At 40.1% G+C, this 23,868-nt stretch overlaps 1 protein-coding gene across 2 annotated transcripts in view; it reads right to left on the bottom strand.

Moving 5' to 3' along the window:
• Window positions 1-23,868, bottom strand: part of JAK1 (Janus kinase 1) — a 131,055-nt gene that overhangs the window by 47,539 nt on the left and 59,648 nt on the right. For both annotated transcript variants that reach the window (XM_037498876.2, XM_054691324.1), the window contains 2 exons: window positions 11,425-11,506; window positions 8,300-8,498 (listed from right to left, as the gene is read on the bottom strand). In XM_037498876.2, coding sequence (XP_037354773.1) covers window positions 8,300-8,498; window positions 11,425-11,430 — 205 coding nt within the window. In that variant the 5' untranslated portion in view covers window positions 11,431-11,506. The remainder of the gene's footprint in view (window positions 1-8,299; window positions 8,499-11,424; window positions 11,507-23,868) is intronic.

Raw genomic sequence — 23,868 nt, 5'->3', positions numbered from 1 at the left:
CTGGCTCTGGTGAATTCTCTCACCCTCCCGCGCTTTTGACTGTACCCAGTGTTTGTATAGATAACTAAATCTTCAAAAGGAAAAAAAAAAAAAAAAAAGAATCTATGATAGTCTGTATTCATGAATTTTTTTAAATTAACAAACTGTTCCAACAACATTCCTGAATGGGTTCCAAAGAGAGACACTCATTCTCTACAGTCTGGGCTTAGAAAATGATGGCCCAAATTAATGCTGCACCCAGAGCCAAGTCTGTCTTTCCACGCAGGGTGTTCTCCTCTCACACCCTTGATCTCTCATAAACAGCAGCCCAACCAGAAGAAACAAATGATCCTTGCCAACACAGGTTGACATCGGCTACACTAATGGCAAGAAGCGTGGCTGAATTAGTACTACAAATGAAATCTCAAGGAAAAGGAGAAAAAATGCAATGCCTTAAAAAATACTTTAGAAGCACCAATTTACATTAGTTCTTTTGTTAATCACAAAAACTTTTTTTTTAAAGATTTATTTATTTATACAAAAACTGGGGTACAGGTCAGTGATGTGGGAGGGTGAAAGGATTCACCAGAGACAGCGCGGGGAGCAGAACCAGCAGACTGACCAAAGACACTGCTAGGGGAACAGCGGGCGAGGCAGGAGAGGTCTGCGGCGCCATGTGGGTTTCTCCCTAGCTGGCCGGGAATCAAACCAGCGCTGCAGAGGCTGTGGACAGCTTCACAGCGCAGTGCTCAACCCGCTGGCCCACAACAACTTTTAAAACTGCTATCTAGGTAAACAGACGACTCCAGCAAACTACCCGAAGAAGAAAGTGGCCATAAAAGAGGACTAGAAGGGAGGGAAGCGCAGAACCCTGCTCCCCTCCCCCGCCCACAGAGGCGGCACTCTCCGACCAGCAGAGAGGAGGAAAACAACAAACTAAAACGACCAACAAGAACAAACGACGCAGCAAGCGGGACTGTGAGTGGAAAGGAACTATTGCAGCCACCACACCCCGTGAACAGGAGCTGTGGAGAACCCTGCAGGATTCGCCGCGGCGGTGAGCGAACGGCTCCGGGCGCCATTAGAGAAGAACAAAGACCCCGGGAGACGCGCACACAGCCCGGGCTGCCGGTAAGCTTGCGCGGAAACGCGGCAGGCTTGGCGCGCGGATGGCGGCTGCCCAGGTCCCCGCGCCTGCGACCTAGGCTTGTGGGAAGACGCGCAGAGGCCCTCCTCACTGAGGTGAAAGTCCCTCCCTGAGTGAGCAGGAACCAGGCGCCCAGGCACGGGAGCGGTGCAAAAGGCGCCATTCCCGCGCCACTGAACTGGGCTACAGCCCGTGTCCTGGACCTGAGGGCTTTGGAACTGAGACCCGGGGCACGAAATTCGGGGCGTGGGTTCTCCACGACGGTGGGGCACAAGGCAGACACAGCACCCCAAAGCCGTTGAGGTTTACCCTACCATTCCCGCTCTGTTCCCTGTCCCACGGGGTGGGGGGAGGCGAAAAACAGACCCCCCAAGGACAATAGGAGAGATCTCTGGCGCCACCTAGCGACCAGAAAAAAAAAAAGTCACTAACACCCCATAGAACAGGAAATTTCTTAAGACTGCTTGAAAAGGGCAGAAGGCTTCTGGAGGACCCAGTGGCCAGCTGGGAAGTTAGCCCACTCCAGGCCCCTTCCGACCAGCAGTCTGAGCCCACAGAGGGAGCAGGCACCCACGTCCGGGGCAGACCGGGGGCGCAGAAGAGTGTGCCTGAAACCGGAGGCGCAGGGACTGCATCCCGCTTCGCCATTTTAGAACAGGGACATTTCTTCAGTAAAGACTGCCCAAAAACCAGCAGAAAGCTCCCCCAGAAGCCAGAGATGGCTCCTGGAGGAGCCAGAGGGGAGCGGAGAAGTTCACCCAAGATGCCAGCCAGTCCGAGCAACACAGTGTCCTAACGCATACGACAAATTAGAAAACAGACAGTAGGGAGTAGAAGAACCACACGCAACCTAGCAACTCCCCAGGAAAGAAGCACACCACAAAAAGAAAACCACTCCCCAGATTGCAACGACAGCAACTTGGAAGAACTTCTGAGCCTTCCAGAAAGAGAATTTAAAATTGCCATGATTAAAAAAGTGATAGAAGTCATAAAGGAAAACAATGATCAGAAGAAGGAAATTGAGTCCCTAAAGAGGGAAAACAATGGTCAGAAGAATGAAATTGAGTCCCTAAAGAGGGAAGTAAAAGAAATGCAGGAGATCAAAGAATTAATGGAGGAACTAAAGAACTCTGGGAAAAGCAATGAAAGCAGAATAGATGAAATGGAAGAACGAATAAGTACTCTTGAAGACACAGAAATAAAAAGAATCAAAACAGAAAAGGAAAGAGAAATACGAAGGAAAAAGAATGAAGAAAGACTTCGGGAACTATCTGACTCCATGAGGAAAGGAAATATAAGAGTTATAGAAATTCCAGAAGGAGAGGAGAGAGATGTAGGAACAGAGAAAATATTCCAGGAGATAATTGAAGAGAACTTCCCAAATGCGAAGAAGGAGCTGAAAATTGATATACAAGAAGCAAGAAGAACACCAAACTTCCACGACGAAAGGAAAAATACAGCAAGACACATAATAGTAAAGCTCCCAAGAATCCAGGACAAGGAAAAAATAATGAAGCTGACAAGAGGGAAGAAACAGATAACATTCAAAGGAAAACCAATCAGGCTGACATCAGACTTCTCTGAAGAAACACTACGGGCAAGGAGAGAGTGGAGGGACATAGTCAACAGACTCCAAGAAAACAGATGCCAACCAAGAATACTCTATCCCGCAAAGCTCTCCTTCCTCTTTGAAGAAAGAATATGGACCTTCCCAGACAAACAGAAACTCCGGAATTTCATTACAACTAAACCCCCACTCCAAAAAATACTACAAGGAGTCCTAAAGCCAGAACCTCAGAGGGACGAATAACAACGAAAGAAGACCAAAAAAAAAAAAAAAAAAGTTATTAAAAGAATAAATAAAATCAAAGGAAAGACAAACAATGGCAAATACAGATGCTAACATATCAATATTAACTCTAAATGTAAATGGACTAAACTCTTCAATAAAAAGACACAGAGTTGCAGCCTGGATTAAGAAACAAAACCCAACCTTTTGCTGTCTCCAGGAAACACATTTAGCTACAAAAGATAAAAATAGGCTCAAAGTTAAAGGATGGAAAACAATCCTACAAGCAAATGGACCACAAAAGAAAGCAGGAACAGCTATACTTATATCAGATAAAACAGATTTCAAACTCAAAAAAGATAAAAGAGACCCCAATGGTCACTACATTATGATCAAGGGGACAATACTTCAAGAAGAAATAACACTCATTAACATATACTCACCAAACGAAGGAGCACCAAAATATATCAGACAACTGTTGTCCTCTCTGAAAACAGACATCAGAGAAAACACATACGTAGTGGGAGACTTCAACACACCACTATCAACAATGGATAGATCAACAAGACAAAAAATAAGTAAAGAAACTAAAGCTCTAAATAAGGACCTAGAGCATTTGGGCTTAACAGACATCTATAGAACACTGAACCCAAAGAAAACAGAGTACACATTTTTCTCAAGCGCACATGGATCATTCTCCAGGATTGATCACATACTGGGGCACAAGACAAACATCAACAGATACACCAAGATTGAAATCATACCAAGCATCTTTTCTGACCACGAAGGCATCAAACTAGAAATAAACCATAAAAAGAAGGCAAGGAACTATTCTACCTCATGGAGATTAAAAACCACACTACTGGAAGACCACTGGACTAACGAGGAGATCAAAGAAGAAATTAAAAAATTCTTTGAATTGAATGACAAGGAGGACACCAATATCCTAAATGTATGGGATGCAGCAAAAGCAGTAATAAGAGGAAAATATATAGCAATAGAAGCTCACATCAAAAAACAAGAAAGAACTCAAAGAAACAACCTAATCTCGAAGCTCAAAGATCTAGAAAAAGAACAACAAAAAAACCCCAAAACCAGTAGAAGAAAAGAAATAATAAAAACCAAAGCAGAAATAAATGAAATTGATACTAAAAAAACAATCCAAAAGATCAATGAAACCAAGAGCTGGTTCTTTGAAAAAATAAATAAAATAGACAAACCCCTAGCCAGGCTCACAAAGGAAAAAAGGGAGAAAGCACAAATAAACAGGATCATAAATGAAAGAGGAGAAATCACAATGGACACAGCAGAAATCAAAAGTATAATCAGTAACTACTATGAACAGTTATATGGAAACAAGTTCAACAATCTAGAGGAGATGGACAAATTCCTACAACTCTACAATCACCCAAAGCTAGATAAAGACGAAATAGAACGCCTAAACAGACCAATTACAAGCAACGAAATTGAAATGGTAATCAAAAACCTCCCCAAAAACAAAAGCCCAGGACCTGATGGATTTACAAATGAATTCTACCAAACATTCAGAGACGAATTAGTGCCTATCCTTCACAAACTCTTCCAAAAAATTGAGAAGGAAGGGACAATACCAAACACGTTCTATGAAGCCAATATTACACTAATACCAAAACCGAATAAGGACAACACAAAAAAGAAAACTACAGGCCAATCTCCCTAATGAACACTGATGCAAAAATCCTCAATAAAATTTTAGCTATCAGAATCCAACAATGTATCCATAAGATAATTCACCACGACCAAGTTGGATTCATTCCAGGGACACAAGGATGGTTTAACATCCGAAAATCAATCAACATTATCCAACACATCAACAAAAAGAAATATAAAAACCATATGATAATATCAATAGATGCTGAGAAAGCTTTTGACAAAGTGCAACACCCATTCATGATAAAAGCCCTTGAAATTCTTGGGATACAAGGAACATACCTCAACATCATAAAGGCCATCTATGACAAGCAACAGCCAGTATCATTCTCAATGGTGAAAAGCTGAAAGCAATTCCATTAAGATCTGGAACAAGAGAAGGATGTCCACTCTCACCACTGCTTTTCAATATAATACTGGAAGTCCTACCCAGAGCAATAAGACAAGAGAAAGATCCAAGGAATCCAAATAGGAAAAGAAGTCAAACTATCACTATTTGCAGATGATATGATAATATACATAGAGAACCCCAAAACTCCACAGAAAAAACTAATTCAACTCATCAATCAGTTCAGTAAAGTGGCAGGATACAAAATCAACACGCAAAAGTCAGTAGCCCTCCTATACACAAACAATAAATCTGAAGAAGAAGAAATCAAAAAAACCATCCCTTTTATTATCGAAACAAAAAAATCAAATATTTGGGAATAAATCTAACAAAAGAGGTAAAGGACCTATACAAAGAAAACTATAAAACACTGTTAAAAGAAATAGAAGAAGACACTAAGAAATGGAAAGACATCCCCTGCTCATGGATTGGAAGAACAAACATTATTAAAATGGCCATCCTACCAAAAGCAATATACAGATTCAATGCTATTCCAATCAAAATTTCAATGTCATTCTTCAAAGAAATAGAACAATTATTGATGAAATTCATATGGAATCACAAAAAACCCCGAATTGCCAAAGCTCTCCTGAAAAAGAAAGAAGGGAATGGAGGTATCACACTCCCAGACTTCAAACTATACTACAAAGCCATAATCATCAAAACTGCATGGTATTGGAACAAGAACAGACATACGGACCAATGGAATCGAATAGAAAATCCAGAAATAAACCCACAGATTTATGGTCAACTAATCTTTGACAAAGGAGCAAAGACTATGCATTGGAGCAAAGAAAGTTTGTTCAATAAATGGTGCTGGGAAAACTGGGTCGCTACATGCAAAAGAATGAAGCTTGACCACTACCTCACACCATACACAAAAATCAACTTAAAATGGATTCAAGAACTAGACATAAGACCTGAAACCATAAAATACATAGAAGGAAATATAGGCGAAACACTACGGGATTTGCACATCAAAGACATCTTTACAGACACATCACCCAAAGCAGTGATAGTGAAGGCAAAGATAAACAACTGGGACTACATCAAATTAAAGAGCTTCTGCACAGCAAAAGAGACAATAACAAAAACAAAGAGAAACCCCACCAACTGGGAGAACATTTTTGCACCCAACACTAATGATAAAGGACTGATCACAAAAATCTGCAAAGAGCTGATGAGACTCAGCAACAACAAAGAAAATAATCCAGTCAAAAAATGGGCAGAAGAGCTAAAAAGAAACTTCTCTGAAGAGGAAATGCAAATGGCCAACAGACATATGAAAAAATGTTCAACATCACTTGTAATCAGGGAAATGCAAATCAAAACTACCATGAGATACCATCTTACACCAGTGAGAATGGCACATATTAAAAAAACTAGCAACAACAAATGTTGGCGAGGGTGTGGAGAAAAAGGAACTCTCCTGCACTGTTGGTGGAGTGCAAACTGGTCCAACCACTATGGAGAGCTGTGTGGAGATTTCTGGACCTACTAAACATAGAGCTTCCATATGATCCAGCAATTCCACTCCTAGGTATTTACTCAAAGGACACAGAAACATCAATTCCAAAGAACACCTGCACCCCTATGTTTATAGCAGCACTCTTTACAATAGCTAAGCTTTGGAAACAGCCCAAATGCCCAAAAATAGATGACTGGATCAAGAAGATGTGGTACATATACACCATGGAATATTACTCAGCATTCAAAAAAGATAAACACACGCAATTTGCAGCAACATGGATGGCGTTGGAAGGGATCATGCTCAGCGAAATAAGCCAAAAAGAAAAAGAAAAATACCGGATGGCCTCACTCATAGCAGGAATCTAGAAAACTTAAATAAGGGACCAGGAAAATGAATAACTATAAGAAAGTGAAAATCAAAATCAACAAAAAACTATGAACCAGAGACACTTTTTGGGGGTGGGGGGCGGGAGGGGAGGGATTGGGGTCAGAATGGGGCGTTTACAATTGTATGGGGGAATATAAAAATAAAATTTATTATTTTAAAAAAAAAATAAATAAAACTGCTATCTAGGAGTGGTTCCTTATATACTTTGCTATCTAAAAATAGCTTTAAAATATTGATGCAATTTCCCCTAATACTCTGTAGTTTAGCCAATTTTATCTAGTTTTATCTCTAGTTGGCAAGAGTCTAATACATTCTTCCTATTAGTACAAGCCTCTCCCCTTACATTGGAGTGCTGGTATTTGAAAAGCATAAGACAGAAAGATAACAAAATGGGTTTTCTAGGCAAGCTATATTACAAACAAAAAAGGTGTTTCTTGAGAAAACCATACTATCTGTTCAGAGTTGTTCTTCTGAGGGCTATTCTGATAAGTAAAGCATGGATCAGGCAATCTACCATCACAGTACGTTTCCCCAACATAAAATGAGTTGATTTTTTATAAAAAGTTTTACTGAAATGTAATTTACACAAAGTCTACCAATTTTAAGTATACAATTCAGTGAATTTTAGTATATTCACAGAGTTATATGACCTTCCCATAATCTAGATAGATCTGATCTTTTAAGTTTTTATGATTTAAACCTCACTAATCACCTAGAGCAGGTGATCAAAATCTACCAACAATCCCAAGTTTCAAGATAATGAAAGCAGCTTTTTATTGTTAGTCAGTTTGGTTTCCAACCTTCTGAGAGTGATAGGTTAATCTTAGTTAAGACAAGCCTCACTTAAAAAAAAAAAAAGGATTCACAGCTTCACTGTCCATTTCACAACCTGGCAATCTGACCAAGCTATAAAGCAACACCCAACTTCACACTTAAGCTCAGCCTCATGTTGCAGAAAGTGGAGGAGGGGGTGTCCCTTGAGAAGGCAGGGCAAAAGTGGCAATAGGATGGACCACAAATTTTGAAGAATTATTTAGACAGAGACAGCACTTGTTGAACTAGTAACTTTCTGTGCCAGGTGCTTTACTCATTTAGTTCTGATATTACTCTAACTTCACAGATGTGGGGAGGAAATGAAATTAAGCCCCCACAAAAGATGAGCATCATTTCCAAGTATCCCACGTGCTCAATAGTGACCAAGCAGAAATAAGCTACATTGCAATGAAGAAAGTGAAAAGTGAAACTCATAACTCAAAAACTGGCCTAAGGTGATATGCAAGTAAGTTGCAGATATTGGGGGTGGGGGAGAACCCCTGACTCCCAGAGCCCACACCTCCTTCGGTAGAGTTACAAGGGAAACAGAAGACATCCAGATCTGCTTAAGTATGGGCTTAGTGTGCTATGTGCCACCCAAACCTGTCCAGGGCCCTGGGCGCCACCAGAACTCACTGCATTTCTGTGCGGCCCTGATGCACAGGTCCTCCGCTGTGTACTCTCCACTGCCCAGTCGGAGGGGCTCCCTATCAGAGAGATAGAAGAGCACTTCCACCCCTGGCTCAGGGGCCTCCGGATTTGGCTCGGTCTTCTTGGAGCTCCTCATTTTAGCACAGAAAGCCATGGCATTGCAGTCCTCCTTTATATTTAGATACTGTAGTGGAAAGAAAATAAGACAATGTACCCATTCTACATGCAAAAAGTTCAAGAAATAAAGGTGTGTTATGAAGATAAGCAAACAGAAATCCATGGTATGGAATAAGTACTCCTCTCATCCCCTTTCCTTCCTGAAAATCAAATGTATCAGAGCTTATGAGTTCAAACTATGGAAAAGAATCAATTAGGCATACAAATTAATTACAGTCAGACCAAACATATTCACCAAAATCAGAATACTTTTAGAACAGCCTAAATTTATTTTATTTTCTCTATTTACACACAGGTGTAGTTGAAAAATGTGATTCTGGAAACACTGACATTATTGTTACCATACTGCTGTTACTCCAACTGGAATAATTTAACCTCTGAACAAACCTATAGCATGAATCACATCATCCTTTAATTTTATGCCTATTTCCCACTAAAAAGCAAGTTCTGCGAGGGCATGAACCATGTCTCGTCTTTTATATATATATATATATATATATATATATAAATATATAAAAAACACATCATCCTTCATTTTTGTACAATGCATGATTTCCCATGAAATTCCCACCACCAATTCACCCGTGCATTATCATCACCGTCCCTTGTGCTCTTCCCAACCCTGTTGTGATCCCTCTCCCTCCTCCTCCCTTACAGAATGTCTCTGGTTTCCTGTTGATTTTGATTTTTACTTTATTATATTTTTTCCCTCCATGTCTTATCTATCTTTATGGCCCACTCCCCCCCCCCCGCCCCCAGCCTTGCCCATGGCTGGCTTTGAGATACTGACACAAAATGACTACCAATTAATGTTCATAAAGTGACACAGAAGGATCATGAAAATTAATTAATGGAATCAGGTTTTCATCACCTGACACAAACAGGTGGGAAGATGGGCAGCATTATGGGGAAGCAGAATGAAGATGGGAACCCTTGCTCTGAAAAGGTCAGAACACACTGGTAAGAAGCTTGCAAGTAAGTCATCAGGAGCTCCCTCAAAAGAGAGGGTATCAAAGAATCAACCTCAGCAAGTTAGCCTTGGGCAAGGTGACAAAGGAGGAAAGAACAAAGAACAGTTTTACACATTCTTTCTTCTCCTCACCCCAATACCAATGATTTGATTAACAACTAATTTCTAAGATCCCAAGACCTACTTTCCTGCTGCCTGCCAAGTCAACCTTCATGTAATCCCCTAAGTACTGTCTCCATTGGCATAACTAGATCCTTCATTAACCTAGAGACTAATCTTAAATTCCGTAACAGAGGCCCTCCACCATCTGGCCAACCAGCCTTACAGGCCTCATTTTCTATCTCTCAATTCATGTCTGAAACCCACAAAGCTACCATCATTCTTGTTACCCACCTGACTCACTGCTGTTTTTCTCACCTTCCTGCTTTTGCTCACTCTGATGCCACTGCCAGGAACATCTTTCCAGCTCATCCCTTTCATGGAAAACTAAAATGCTGTTTAGTATTCATCCCACACATCACCTCCTCCAGGAAGCCTTCTCTGAAATACACCACACTGCACTAACCACGCTGAATTACGACTGTTTTATTCACATGTATCTGTTTCTCTCACTTGCATGAGCTCTAAGTTCCCCGAGGACAAGGACTGTGTCAGTCCCCTTTGTATCTCCAGCACCTAATAGAGAGCTTATGTATAAAGGGTACTTAAGAAATGACATAAAAAAAAGCTTTTCCAAAAAAAAAGTCATAAAGAGCAAAAACAAGTTTCTCTTTACCAAATTCACATGCTTGGTCCATTAATCACCCTAGTGAGGTGAGATACTCACAAAAGGAACGTGAATCAGACATGACCCAATGCTACAAACTCAGAGGCATTTTAATTTTAATAAGCAAAATAAATTGGAAAACCGGAATCTTCTAAAGACTTAGTCAAAAGACTAAACTCGTAACTTAACTTGAGGTTCAGATCAACGTCAAACAAAACCTTTTTAAACCTAGCACTCAGCCTCCAACAACACCCCATAATGAAAAGTACAAATGGAAAACAGTAGCTAAAGCTGGCCTCACAATGGACGATAAGATAACCCTCTGTTTTTGAGATTTTATACAGCATGGCAGGGGAAGAATTCAAATTGGTATTATATCTTTTCACCCTAAGGAAATAAACAGGCAAACATGCACAATTACATATGTACACATGGCATCATTTTAATTTTTTTTTTTTTTTAATTTTTTCTAGAGGCATGTCTTATTTATTTGTTTGTTTGTTTGTTTGTTTGTTTGTTTGGTTTATACATGCACTGGGTACAGTCAGAAGTGCGGGAGGGTGAGAGAATTCACCAGAGCCAGAGCAGGGAGCAGAGCAGGCAGAAGGACCGAAGTACACTGCTGAGGGGAGCAGCGGGCGGCAGGAGAGGTCTGCGCGCCATGTGGGACCCTCCTCCGGTGGCCGGGGAGCAGCCGGGGATCGAACCGGCACCGCAGTGGCCGCGGGCAGCTTCGCAACCCAGCGCTCAACCGCTGCGCCACCGGGGAGGCCCCATGGCATCATTTTAAATAGAAAAAATACAACCAACAACATTATACAGAATATGACTCACTAAACAAAACGAGGCATGTAAACGCAAAAAGTCACACTGATTATGTATACTATATATATGTACACAATAACATGTACATTATGAATTTTTGGCTATGTATATGCATAATCTGGAAAAATACACAATAATTATCGACAGTGGTAACTATCTTGCAAGGGAGTTTTAACTTTTACTTTGTTATTTTCTGTACTTTTGCACTATTGGGAATTTAAACCAGCACACTCAACACTTGGAATAAACAAAAATTAAAATATAATTTAAAAAAAATAAAAGAATGGTCCATTAGGTTCAAGATCAGTTACACTATTCTTATAAAATTATTTTCCTTTTGTCTTTAAAATATATATATGCAAATGTACATACCTGCATTTATTCAGCTGTCCAATTCCCTCAAAATGCAGACTGGATTTTCTTCTCTACTTTCCAAACTCTGTTCAGAACTGACCTAAAGACAAAGATGAATAAATCAATCTGCTGCAGAGGTAATTGCATCATAAAGTAAGAGGATGATTTCACTAAGAAATCAGCCCAAACCATAAGGAGGCAGGAAAAAAAGCACTTGAGAGGAAGAAGGGGGAGAGGGAGATTGCTGAGGACACTGAGAGAACATTTAGGCATCTTTGGGTATAAATATGAAATATCAAAAAAGATATTATTTTCACTGTTTCAGGAAAGGAAGCCAGGGATTTTTGCTTCCTGGAGTAGAGTACCCTGTCCAGGGTGAAGACCACGTGCCTTTTCCATCAACAACCTCTCTCTTGAGGCTGTGAACAATAGTTTAGCACGCCCAAAGATATGCACTTTTATTCCCCATTTCCACTTCCTTTAGAATTACCCTCTTGCCAAGTCCTTCTTGTCCTTAGTCTCATTTTAATGGTGAAACAATTATAGCATGATGAAAGGGAGAGGACTTGGAAATAAATCTGATTAATAATGCTTTCAGTTTGCCTTTTTTTTTTTTTTTTTTTTTTTTTTGTGGGACCCTCGCCGGCAGCTGGGGAATGAACCGGCGCTGCAGAGGCTGCGGGCAGCCTCGCAGCCCAGTGCTCAACCACTGCGCCTCCAGGGGAGGCCCAGTTTGCCAATTATTTTTAAGCCATCTAATTAAAAAACTTAGGCAGCAAGTAAAGCTCTTCCTAACTCACCCAGTTAATCTGGCCCCATCCTCACCACCAACCCCACATACACACACACACACCCTCTGTATTATTTAAAAAATGTCTAATAAATTTGCTTCTCACAAATTACTTTTTTTATGCATACAAGACCTGGGGTTTAGACTAGAGCTATGAGAGGAGTCACCAGAGACAGAGTGGGGAGCAGAACAGACGGATTGACTAAAATACACTGCTGAAGGAGCAGTGGGCAAGACAGGAGAGGTCTGCTGCACCATGTGGCGCAGCCAGGGGGATCGAGAAAGAACTGGTGCTGCTGTGGTTGCCAACAGCTTTGTAGTACTGAGACTTAAGCCCTTGCGTCACCAGGGAGGCCCTCACAAATTTTTTTAACAGCTCAATCGAATTAATTTTGCAAATAAGGAGGAACCACCCTTTGTGATTTCCAAGTGGCTTCCAAGTTAATACAGATTATTAGTTTTCTCTCAGTCATTCAACACATTTTATCAGAATTCTGCTTTAGGAAGAACATGACATCAACTGAAGGGGATGAGGGGAAGAGAGATGAATGGGCTACCTCCAAACTGCATTTCTGCATTCCCACAAGACTTCACTTACAACATTTAAGTGGGAGATGATACAAATGAAAACTCAAAAAGCACCTAAAATCAACAGAGTGAATGTGTCCTATGTCATCTTCTGTACCGCTTGCTAATAAGACTGATGTCTATTACCAAGAGGAATAGTTTCAGAAGGCTTTTATATGAGACTAAAGCAAAAGTTAACAATTAGGAAGGCAGGCAGAAGGAACAAGTATTAATTTTCACAGACCACTTGGCTATTCTGACATGAATGGTTTAAACAAGATTCAAAGAACACATTGTTGCACTTTCAAGTTTTTTAAATTTAATACAATCAGTTGTTTCAATTATGTGAATAATTGCTCTGCATCAAAACAACAATCTGAAAATAGCTACAAAGAAATGTCTTGGTCCAGCTCAGAAGCAGGATTTCAAAGTCAGAAGATTCCTTCATTCAACGGGTACTTTTGTGGTATCACTCTTCAAGCCAGAAACTCATCAGGGGACTGTAATGAAGACTGATATAGTCCCTGCCTTCATCGTCGACAGCAGCAAACGCATCAAGATGCACGAGAAAAGGTAATTATAAAAGTTAAAAATGTCATGAAGGGAAATAAAGGGTGTAAGAGAGAAATGCGATCTAGTCTGGGGTATCAAGAGAAGTTCTATTGAGCTAAGATGTAACAGATATTTGAGAAGATGGGAGAAAGTATTCTGGGTGAAAGAATTTGCATATATGTTCAAAGATACCATGGGGGAAGGGGCTATTGGGGTGTCTCCAGCTGCATAAATTGGTAACTCCCTCTAGTACCCCATTTTACACCTGGACAAATAAACAACTCTTATCTATTCACAGGCAGTATTTGATAACAGATGTCTGGAGTCTTTCTACCCTATTATTTGCTGCTGCCAAAGATGAATGACAATTGATCAGAAAGGCTGAGCTTTGGCACATTAAGAAGCTTGTCCCAAACCAGAAAAGGGACAGACACAGACATTTCTAACAGGAAGGGACCTAGAACTTCCACCAAACAAAATCTCCTTTCAGAACAACTACTGCTTAAGTCTTTTTTTTTCCCCTCACAGAGCTTTAATATGCACCATCAGATCAAATGTTACTTGAACTTAGGAGTCAAGGAGTTTCTCCAGACTTCATAGGAGTTTACAGAATCAGACTAAAACCACCAATATTCTCTTAGAACTAGGATTCCATAAAAACCTGTAATCTGGGAGTTTGATTTTTAATTATTCGAAACAAATTCCTGTTCTCAGAGAACTGACATTTCAATGATAAACATTTAAAAACATCCACACAGCACTTAGACATGACAGGCACCCTTCTAAGCACTTAAACCTAGGACTGCTGACAGGCTTTATATAAAAGACAACTGTGCTTCCTCAGGATGACAAACAATTTTTAGTACTACAGTATTTGTGCACCAGGTTCATTCAAAAACATTTCTTTCAAAATAAACCCTGGAACAAGTAGAAAGGGGACAAGATCAATTTATAAATATTTTTGACTATTCCAAGAAATCAATGCAAGTTTTTTGCTACAAGATACAAAAAAAAAAAAACTTTAATGAAAAAAAAAAAAAACATCAGCAGGAATTACACAATATCCTTTGAAAATAACATGATCCACTGGGCTTCATTTCTTAACAAATGAATACAAAGCAGCTCAAAAAATAAAAGTGAGTTATCAAGTTTTCTGATAAGAGCAGTGGTTTTTATTATGACTGAATTATAAATTTTCAAGGGTTTGAACGAAAATATCTTCCTATGATAAAGGATTACCTTTGTGGCTCAATCACACAGGTGCTGCTTTATATGACAACAGCAGCAACAATCAAGGAAATTTTGTAGATCCTCAAATTCTTAGTTTATTAAAATTCCTATGCAAGAGACAAAACTATGTGATCCTTTCTGAATATAGAAAAAGAAACAAAACACAATTCTGTGAATTTCTGACAAGGACCAACTGCAACAAATAGGCTAGCACAACTTTTTTCCAAGATGTCAAATTCAAGAAATCTATGTGTGAAGATAATGACATGCTCTTAAATGTACAGGAACATTTTTTAAAATACAGATGTCTGTATAAGGGAAGAACATACAATTAAATTTCTGAGTAAGGGAGGAAAGAGACATTAAAATGACCACGTTAGGGCCTCCCCGGTGGCGCAGCGGTTGAGCGCTGGGTTGCGAAGCTGCCCGCGGCCTCTGCGGCACCGGTTCGATACCCGGCTGCTCCCCGGCCACCAGAGGAGGGTCCCACATGGCGCGCAGACCTCCCCTGCCGCCCGCTGCTCCCCTCAGCAGTGTACTTCTGTCCTTCTGCCTGCTCTGCTCCCTGCTCTGGCTCTGGTGAATTCTCTCACCCTCCTGCGCCTCTGACTGTACCCAGTGCTTGTACAAACAAACAAATAAATTAATAAATAAATAAATCATGCCTCTATTAAAAAAAAAAAAAAATGACCACGTTAATTAATATTCACAAATATGATGACCAGAATGCTATTACTTTTGCGCAAAAGTCACTCAGATTTACATGATAAAAAGAGACTGGATGATGGTTAATATCAATGACAAGAATCTACTTTAGGTATCTAATTGTTTATCCTAAAGAAACCATGACAGCTCAATGAGTTACTTAATTTTATGTTTTAAACTCAAACATTTTTTGAGTTTTATGTTTTAAACTCAAACATTTGTGTTCTAAAGTAGAGAACACAAATAAAATTTTCATAAATTAAGATCTGATTTCAAAAAAATTAAAAATATGTAATTTAGAAAACGTCCTGAAATGTGCTGCTTAATAGCTTAAGAAAATTTAAGGCTAAAGATCTTAACCCTTAAAAGACTATTTCAGTAGGCACCAGTCTTAAGGTTTGTTAAAAACCAACCCAATAATGTAAGCACTGACAGGGCAAGGATTTTTCTGATCTTTATCATACACTTTATATGGTATTCAATTATTTTTTTAATTTATTTTCTTTTTGTACAATGTTAGATTTATCCCCTCAGGTGTAGTTCAAATATTTCCCCCACTACCACTGCACCAGTGACACACCCCCATAGTCTCTTGTACTTTTTAGGGCAAGGATTTTTTTTTAAAGAGATTTATTTTATTTATACAAGAATTGGGGTACAGGCCAGATGCGCGGAAGGGTACGAGGATTCACCAGAGACAGAGCGGGGAACAGAACAGGCAGACTGATGAAACACATTGCTGAGGGGAGCAGCGGGCGAGACAGGAGAGGTCTGCCGCGCCATGTGGGAGTCTCACCGGCCAGCCGGGATCGAACCGACACTGCAGAGGCTGCGTGGCGCTCAACCGTCTGATCCACCAGGGAGGCCCAGGGCAAGGATTTTTATCTCTTTTGCTCCATGCTTTACTGCCAGAACATACTAGGTGATCTAGGTGATTGGTAAAGTAGTTAAATCAATTTTTTAGTGAATGATGGAGGTAACAAAGTAACCAACATTACGCAATGGAAAAATAACTGTAATCCAAGGTGTGTGGATTCTTACTGACTTGATAAACTAACAAGTGTGACACTGAAGGAGTCATTTTAATCTCTCTCCTCCCTCAGTCTCCCCATTAATTAACCAGAGAAGCAACATTGTTCCTAAGGATCAAAAAGATCTTTCCACCATCTTCATAAAGTATCTACAATGCCTTTTTCAAATGAGGTTGCAGATGTGAAAATGTTCAGAAAGGTGTTAAGAAATTAAAGCAATATATTGGAGGCTTTATGGCAGAGGACTGAAGTGGGCTGAGAGTGTGTTTAAAAAGTAAAATAGAGATTCTGAACAAAAGCCTGATCACAAATCAAAGTCTATTTAAGAAGTCTCAGGTAACACAGTGGACTTGTTGAGTATGAGCTGGTGGCACCCTGACCTAGGTTTAACTCCTGACTTCCCCAACAATAGCTATTGTAATCTTAGGCAAAATTCTTACCATCTTTAAACCCTCAATGTTCTCTACTCTTATTGGAAAGATAACAATAGCATTTGCCTCATAGAGCTGTTAAGAATTAAATGAATGGGGCCTCCCTGTGGTGCAAGGGGTTAAGCACTGCACTATGAAGCAATCAGCAGCCTCTGCAGCATGAGTTCGGTCCCTGGCTCGCCAGGGAGCAACCCACATGGCGAGGCAGACCTCTCCTGTCTCACCTGCTGCTCCCCTCAGCAGTGTATTTCAGTCAATCTGCCTGTTCCCCACTCTGTCTCTGGTGGATCCTCTTACCGCCCGCACCTCTGGCTTGTACCCCTGTTCTAATATGCATAAATAAATAAATCTTTTAAAAAAAAGAATTAAATGAATGAAGGCATATAAAGCTCTTAAGAGAGTTTAACAGGCATTAAGCATTCAAATTTGGGGCATAATTTCTGCTGAACTGAGTACAGCTTGATGGAATACAGTTCCAGCCAAAGGGAGGGAACATACACTGAGCATCTGCAACATTTCATGAGAAGAGCAAGGCACTTGCACTTAATTCTCATAAAAAGCAGGAGGCTTTAGGTCAGTGGGAATGCTAGGACCAAACACGTGACTGCTTTTGATTCCCAGGACCTTGCTCCTTCCAATGGGTGGGGAGGGAGCTGAGGTGTTGTAACAGTTGCAAAACCGTTTGAGAAGTTCCCCTATCACCATTATAACTGTGTTCTCTGACTCTTCAGTATTGCATCCACCTACCCAGGAGACTGGTCTCATTCCAATGCCCTTCCTGTCCCTCCAGAGAATAAAAGAGTTTAAAAAATTCATTAAAATCCCCTGGCCTTGCCTGACTACCAGCCAACAATTAATACACTGCTCCAGCACCACTCCTGCAGATAGAGAGGGGAAAGTTCTAGTGGCCACTGCACAGGGCCACCCACAGAGTTGAGGCACCTCCTTGAGGCCTGAGAGACACACCAAGCCAGGGAAAACATCCTTGCTTGGCTTTCAGTCTCATTACCTGGGCTTGGTAGCCACAGGAACCTAGCAAGTGACTTGTGTCTGTTGCTCCCAGTACTCTCCTGTTTGTTGAGAATCAGAGTAAGTATTCTGATGAAAGCAACATAGGATACTGTGCAAAGCTGATGGATTCCAGCCAAGAGAACAACATAATATAAATCTGCTCTTTTTTCCTGTCAGCAAGTCAGAATTATGGCTTTTCTATATGCCACCCCTGCCACGCAGAATAACTCACAACTAACTATAGCAGCAATTCCAGGAATACACCAGAACCGTAAGTGCTGCTTCATTTACAATAAACTTGTAGCGATGATCAAACAATCAATGACAGCTCAATAGAACAGAGCTTTCTGCACACTTCCCAGTGAGTTCACTTTCCCTGGGAGATGGTTCGGATCAAAGTAAATACAGTACTTTGCTTAATTAAAGTCAATAAGTGTTTTCCTTAAAGCCACATTATATCAAGAGGCTTTGCTACTTCTTTTCCATTCTTTCTCTTCTCTTACCACTAATTCATATCTACAGCATTACTAAAGAGCACAGAATAAAGTCAAAAACATGGTGGCAGAAATGGACACTCCTCGCACAGGGAAAGTGAGGTACATATTTGGAAAAGCACATAACGTGATGACAATCATCCTTTCTTGTTAAGCATTTGTGCCATCATAACAAAATCTTGCATCTGTACTGTATCTTATAGTTAAAAGGGGGCTTTCAAATGTATAACCACATTCAAATCTCACAGCCTCCTTCACAGATGAGACAACTCACCTTCACACACTCCCAGTGAGTATTGACAATAGCCCCAAATACATTTCCTCCACCTCTAGCTTCACTGCCCTTTCAGTATGCCACACTACCTTGGGCCAGGTGCAAGGTTTGCAGGGAACATAAAAGAGTATGACCATTAAAATCTAAATCCACCTAAACCCTATACAGTCTGTTAACAGCTGACAAGATAAACATATACAAGGGAAATCTCAAGAAAGAAGATGTGGAGGAAATGCTGAGAAACAGGCACGAACAGATGCGGGGTGGGAGAAGGTCAAGAAAAGAAACTGTGCTGTGATCAGGAAGAGGGAATCTGCTCTCCACTTTGAGGAAGTAAGAAAATTTAAACAGAGCAAAGGGTACACTGTTCTGGAAAAAGGTCAGAAAGAAGGAAAACCATGAGGATGGACATGAATATGACCAAGAGGGATCATGCAGGCAAAAGGGAGACTGCGTAGAAAGGTGAGGAAAGGTCCACTGAGGACCTGTGTGCCACCTTCTTCCTGTAAGCAATAAGAGAAACCCCGCATCAAAAAGAAGCTTTCCCAACCCAGTTCTTCCAGGACCTGCCTAGTCTTGGGCAAGTCTCTAAAGCTCTCAGAGCTCAAATCCTATGTAATGAAAAAATATTTTAATAGATGACCTCTGAGGCTCCTTACAAAACAGAAGCAGTTAAAAGCCTCGCCTGGAGCTACCCTAACCTGGGTTCAGACCCCAGTGATAGATAACATTTACTGTTTGTGGAATCTCAGACAAGTTTAGACATTCAAGACAAACTGAATTTGTTTCATCTGTAAAATGGGATTAATAAAAGTAATTTACAGGACTGCTGAGTGATTTAAGATTTCTCCAAATCTCTTATACTAAAATAAGCTTTTGACTAGCACACATTCAAAAAGCTCACACTTGTCAGAAATCAGTTCTCTGTACTTATACACAGGCTTAAAAAAAACTTTTCGATTAAAATGAAAACAAAAACCTAACAAATCCTACCTCACAAATATTTTAAAATTGTATTATGCTGCATCCTAACACAGCAAATTTTTCGTTAGTCTATATTTCAAAATATCATGATGCAAGAAATAGTTGCTGATATGCCATCTGGCAAAGCTTGAAGGAAATTCTGTGATATAAGAAATATGCAAGGAAACAACCCTCAATGCCTCCTGCTAACTTTTATTACTACATATTCACCTACTCCCCCTGTGTTATGAACATACAAACATCTTTTGGAGCAGTAATCCTGTAATTCTTTGCCACTCAGGGTTCTTGGGTACAAACAAGAGAAACCAATGATCTCAAGCCACCCCAATGTATTTATTTACATCATTCAGACAACAGATTCAAAGTATTGGTATGCAGGGTTCCAACAGTTCAGCCCCAGTCATGTGTCTGTACTGCCTTCAGCTTCCTTAGCAACATGTAAGATCACTCTAGAAATGGAAGGAGTTCCAATGCTGGAGAATCCCCCAAACAGCAAATATCACTCCAATCTATATACCCTAAGGAGCAACATTCTTGCCTCAAGATAGAAGTGAAGTTGGGGAGGAAATCTCAAGAAAAATGTTTCCCTACATGACTCCTATGCTATCATAAGTTTAGCTTTGAAATAGCTTGTGAACAGTCTCCTAAACTGCAGAGCTCTTAAGTGAACCATATCTGCATAATGCCTAGCGCACCTGGTCTTCACCAAGGCAGCAGACTGATCTCCAGGTCAACAATGCTCCTCCAGAGCACTGAACGGTCACCACCTTTCCTCCCCCAGTTTTCCCATTTGTTTCTAGCATCAGTGAGAATCCAGTAAGGACTACGCATCAGTATCTATATCTTAGGAACCTTCAATGTCTTAGGAGATCCTAGGAGTCATCTCTGCAGCAGCTTTTCAAAAAAATTTTTTAACCATAACCCACAGTGAGAAATATATTTTACAATATATTCTACAAAACGTGTAGCACATACTTTTTTTTTATCTTTGTAAAGGTCCTCTTTTTATTTTTTTTAATTTTATTTTTTTATTTAAATTTTATTTTTATATTCCCCATACAATTACAACCCCCTTATTTTGACCCCAATCCCTCCTTTCCCCGCCCCCCCCATAGTGTGTCTCTGGTTCATAGTTGTTTGTTGATTTTTTCTTTCTTATAGTTTTTTTTTTTTCCCCTAGTCCCTTATTTAGGTTTTCTAGATTCCTGCTATGAGTGAGACCATCCGGTATTTTTCTTTTTCTTTCTGGCTTATTTCGCTGAGCATGATCCCTTCCAGCTCTATCTATATTGCTGCAAACTGCATGTGTTTATCTTTTTTGATTGCTGAGCAATATTCCATGGTGTATATGTACCACATCTTCTTGATCCAGTCATCTATTTTTGGGCATTTGGGTTGTTTCCAAAGCTTAGCTATTGTAAATAGTGCTGCTATAAACACAGGGGTGCAGGTGCTCTTTGTAATTAATGTTTCTGTGTCCTTTGGGTAAATACCTAGGAGTGGAATTGCTGGATCATATGGAAGCTCTATCTTTATTAGGTTGAGGAATCTCCACACAGCTTTCCATAGTGGTTGGGCCAGTTTGCACTCCCACCAGCAGTAGCACATACTCTTTCAACACTAACAGCTGCACCGAGATCCCTGAATTCATAATCTTCACTCCACAAGTTTCTTTTCCCAAAAAGCTTCTTCGCTTGGTCTTAAATCTATAAAATGGTGTAAGAGGTGGGGGATATAGATATAGAAACTATACCCAAAATGTATGGAAGATTCATGTTTTAAATTCTGCCAATAACCACTATTTTTATCCATGATTTATTCTCACTGTCCTCACTTTCTACTTTATGATCACATCTCCTAGCATGCATTGCAGAAATCTGAAGAATTCAAAGTGAGTTGTTACTTCACATCTCTACAATATTTTTAATATATTTCCTGGAAATAACTATTGTACCTGGAGAGATGAGTTCAGTGTATGACTATCAGTGGGAATTTCTGGGGAAGGGGGGCAGACCTTGCCATGTCTTGGAGGTTTAGATGGCAGATGATGTATCATCAGAGGTTAGGAGTCTTTTGTAGCAAATTTATTTCTCTACCAGTGAAATGGAAAGGATGATCAGAAGCAGTTATCCTTTGTCAAGACACAGACTCACTTTATACTCTGTACCTAAGAAGGCAAAAACTCATTCAGACCCTTTTTATCACCCTTGAAGTGAGGATACAAGCAGGTCCATAATTTTATCATCGAGTACATCTAACAGACCAAGGGCATCCATCTCATTGCACCAAACTACTTAGAGGCAAAACCTGGACTTCGTTCATTAACATTTAACTTTCCTATTAGGTTTTGTTTTTTTTTTTTTTTTTTGAGGGATGTAGGGGCTGGTGGGGAAGGGGTGAGGAACACAGCAATATAGACTCCAGTTTCTTTTGTCTTTCCTTTCAAGGGAATAAAAATGTAGAAAGAGAGAAGGGGAGGATAATTTGCTAAAACTACTGTGAAGATAAATAGTATCAGGATGTTAATGACTAACTAGATTAAATTTTAAAGCTAAATATAGTAAGAGCTAGGAGGAACAACTCACTTGCTCCTGTATATCATTAAGTAAAACAAACACAAACCTGTGAAGCACAGGTTACCAGGAGATCATTCCCCTTTTCCCACAGTGTAAAGCCTATGTTGTTTCAACACAAACAGCTGCACTGAGATCCAGAGAAAGGTCTGTGAAGCATAGCTTGTAGGAAGGGAAAAAATGGTAGAAATCATCAGAGTCAGGAACCCAAGAATGTAACAAAGTGATCATACGTGAGTGACTGCCAAACATAAGACACACCCAATCTAGGCAAAGAGCATATTCAGAAAAGGTATGAGGTAGAGGCTGGTATAGTCAGTCTAATGCAAAAGTCTTCAAGAAAATCCAGCAGTGTGGAATCTAACATTCTGATCAAGAAGGCCTAAGTCAGAGGACTGGCCTTGCCTCTTAGTAGCTGGGTTCATGTCACTTTTTAACATTCTGTGATTATCTTCTCATTTGCAAATTGGATAATAGTAATTACAGAACCGTTTTCTTTCTGGGAGATAAAATATATACATAGGTCTAATACAACGCCTGGCCCTGAGGAGGAGCAGTATATAATATGCCCACTATGAAGGAGGTGGGATTTGAACTGGGTCTTTAAAGATGGGGACGATACAAATAGGATGAGAACAGCAGTTGGCAGGGGGAAATATTTCAAATATTGGAAACATGAAGAAATAGCAAAAGAAAAGAAAAGAGGCAGTGCAAGACATTTTGTAGACTGAACAGAAAAGTTTATGTAAAAGGAAGAAAGAAATAAAGAAAATGAGGAAAGGGAGAAAGCTGAAGCCAATTTTGAGTGGCCCACTCCTACTAAGGAGTCTGGACTCTCCTTAAAGGAGATAACCCCTAAGGAGAATTCAAATCCCCAGACACAAATGAACTCCTCAGAAATGAAAACGTCCCCCTATTTGTGAAAGAGTGCTATGTGTAGGCTCAAATATAGGAGAGGATGGGGAGAGAGGCATGAGGACACTAGAAACTGAATTGTGGAAATATAACAGCCTCATTTAAAAACATTTTAAATGAATCAACTTGTCCTTAATGGGTATACAGGCATACAACACAAAGATCCCCCACCTCTTCCCCTCAATGTGAACATCCCAGGATAATAAAAGTTAACCGATAAAATAGACTTTTAAATATTGCAACTGGTAAGAGTTAATTCAAAAATTCATTTGGGGGAATCCATACTCTCATTCCAACTTACTATAAACACATGCACAGATGATATGTCTTGAGAGAGAGGGAAAAAGAGAGAGAGAGAGACAGAGAGAGAGAGAGAGAGAAACTAGAGATTTTCTTCTGCAAATCACAATGAATGAGTCAGAAAAAAACTTTCCCAAAGCTTTTGTCCTCATAGCTAAAGAGGCTGGCTGGGACATTTACTAACAGCACTGGGGGAATCAACATTCCGTTGCTTGGTGATTCATCCTCCTCCAGGGATGCAGTCTGAAGAAGGAGTTCATGGGGCTACCCTTGGGAGTCACTCTGAATTATTTTTGTAACAGCTTGTCCTTGGATAAAAGGGAACACAAAATCAGAAATAGAAGGCCAGGAGGTCATCTATTACTTAGTGGAGTTGTTTTTGAAGCCATTTCCCCCTACTATCCAGAATTCAGTGTTCTGGATAACTAACAGACATAAGGTACCCACGTTTCCAGGGATTGGAATAAGGCTGAATGCAAAAAATTCAGGCTGAACAAAGCTTTATCTGCCTTTGATAATTCAGAAAATCCTATCAAACGTTTTCAAGACTTAGAATCATTACTTTCAATAGTTTCATTTTACAAATCTGTGCTAACAGGATGGGT

Source organism: Talpa occidentalis, unplaced genomic scaffold (assembly GCF_014898055.3).
Source record: "Talpa occidentalis isolate TD23 unplaced genomic scaffold, MPIMG_talOcc4v2.1 talOcc4.9, whole genome shotgun sequence".
NCBI classification, from domain to species: domain Eukaryota; kingdom Metazoa; phylum Chordata; class Mammalia; order Eulipotyphla; family Talpidae; genus Talpa; species Talpa occidentalis.
The sequence above is the reverse complement of the archived record's forward strand: the minus strand, read 5'-3'. Positions and strand labels throughout refer to the sequence as shown.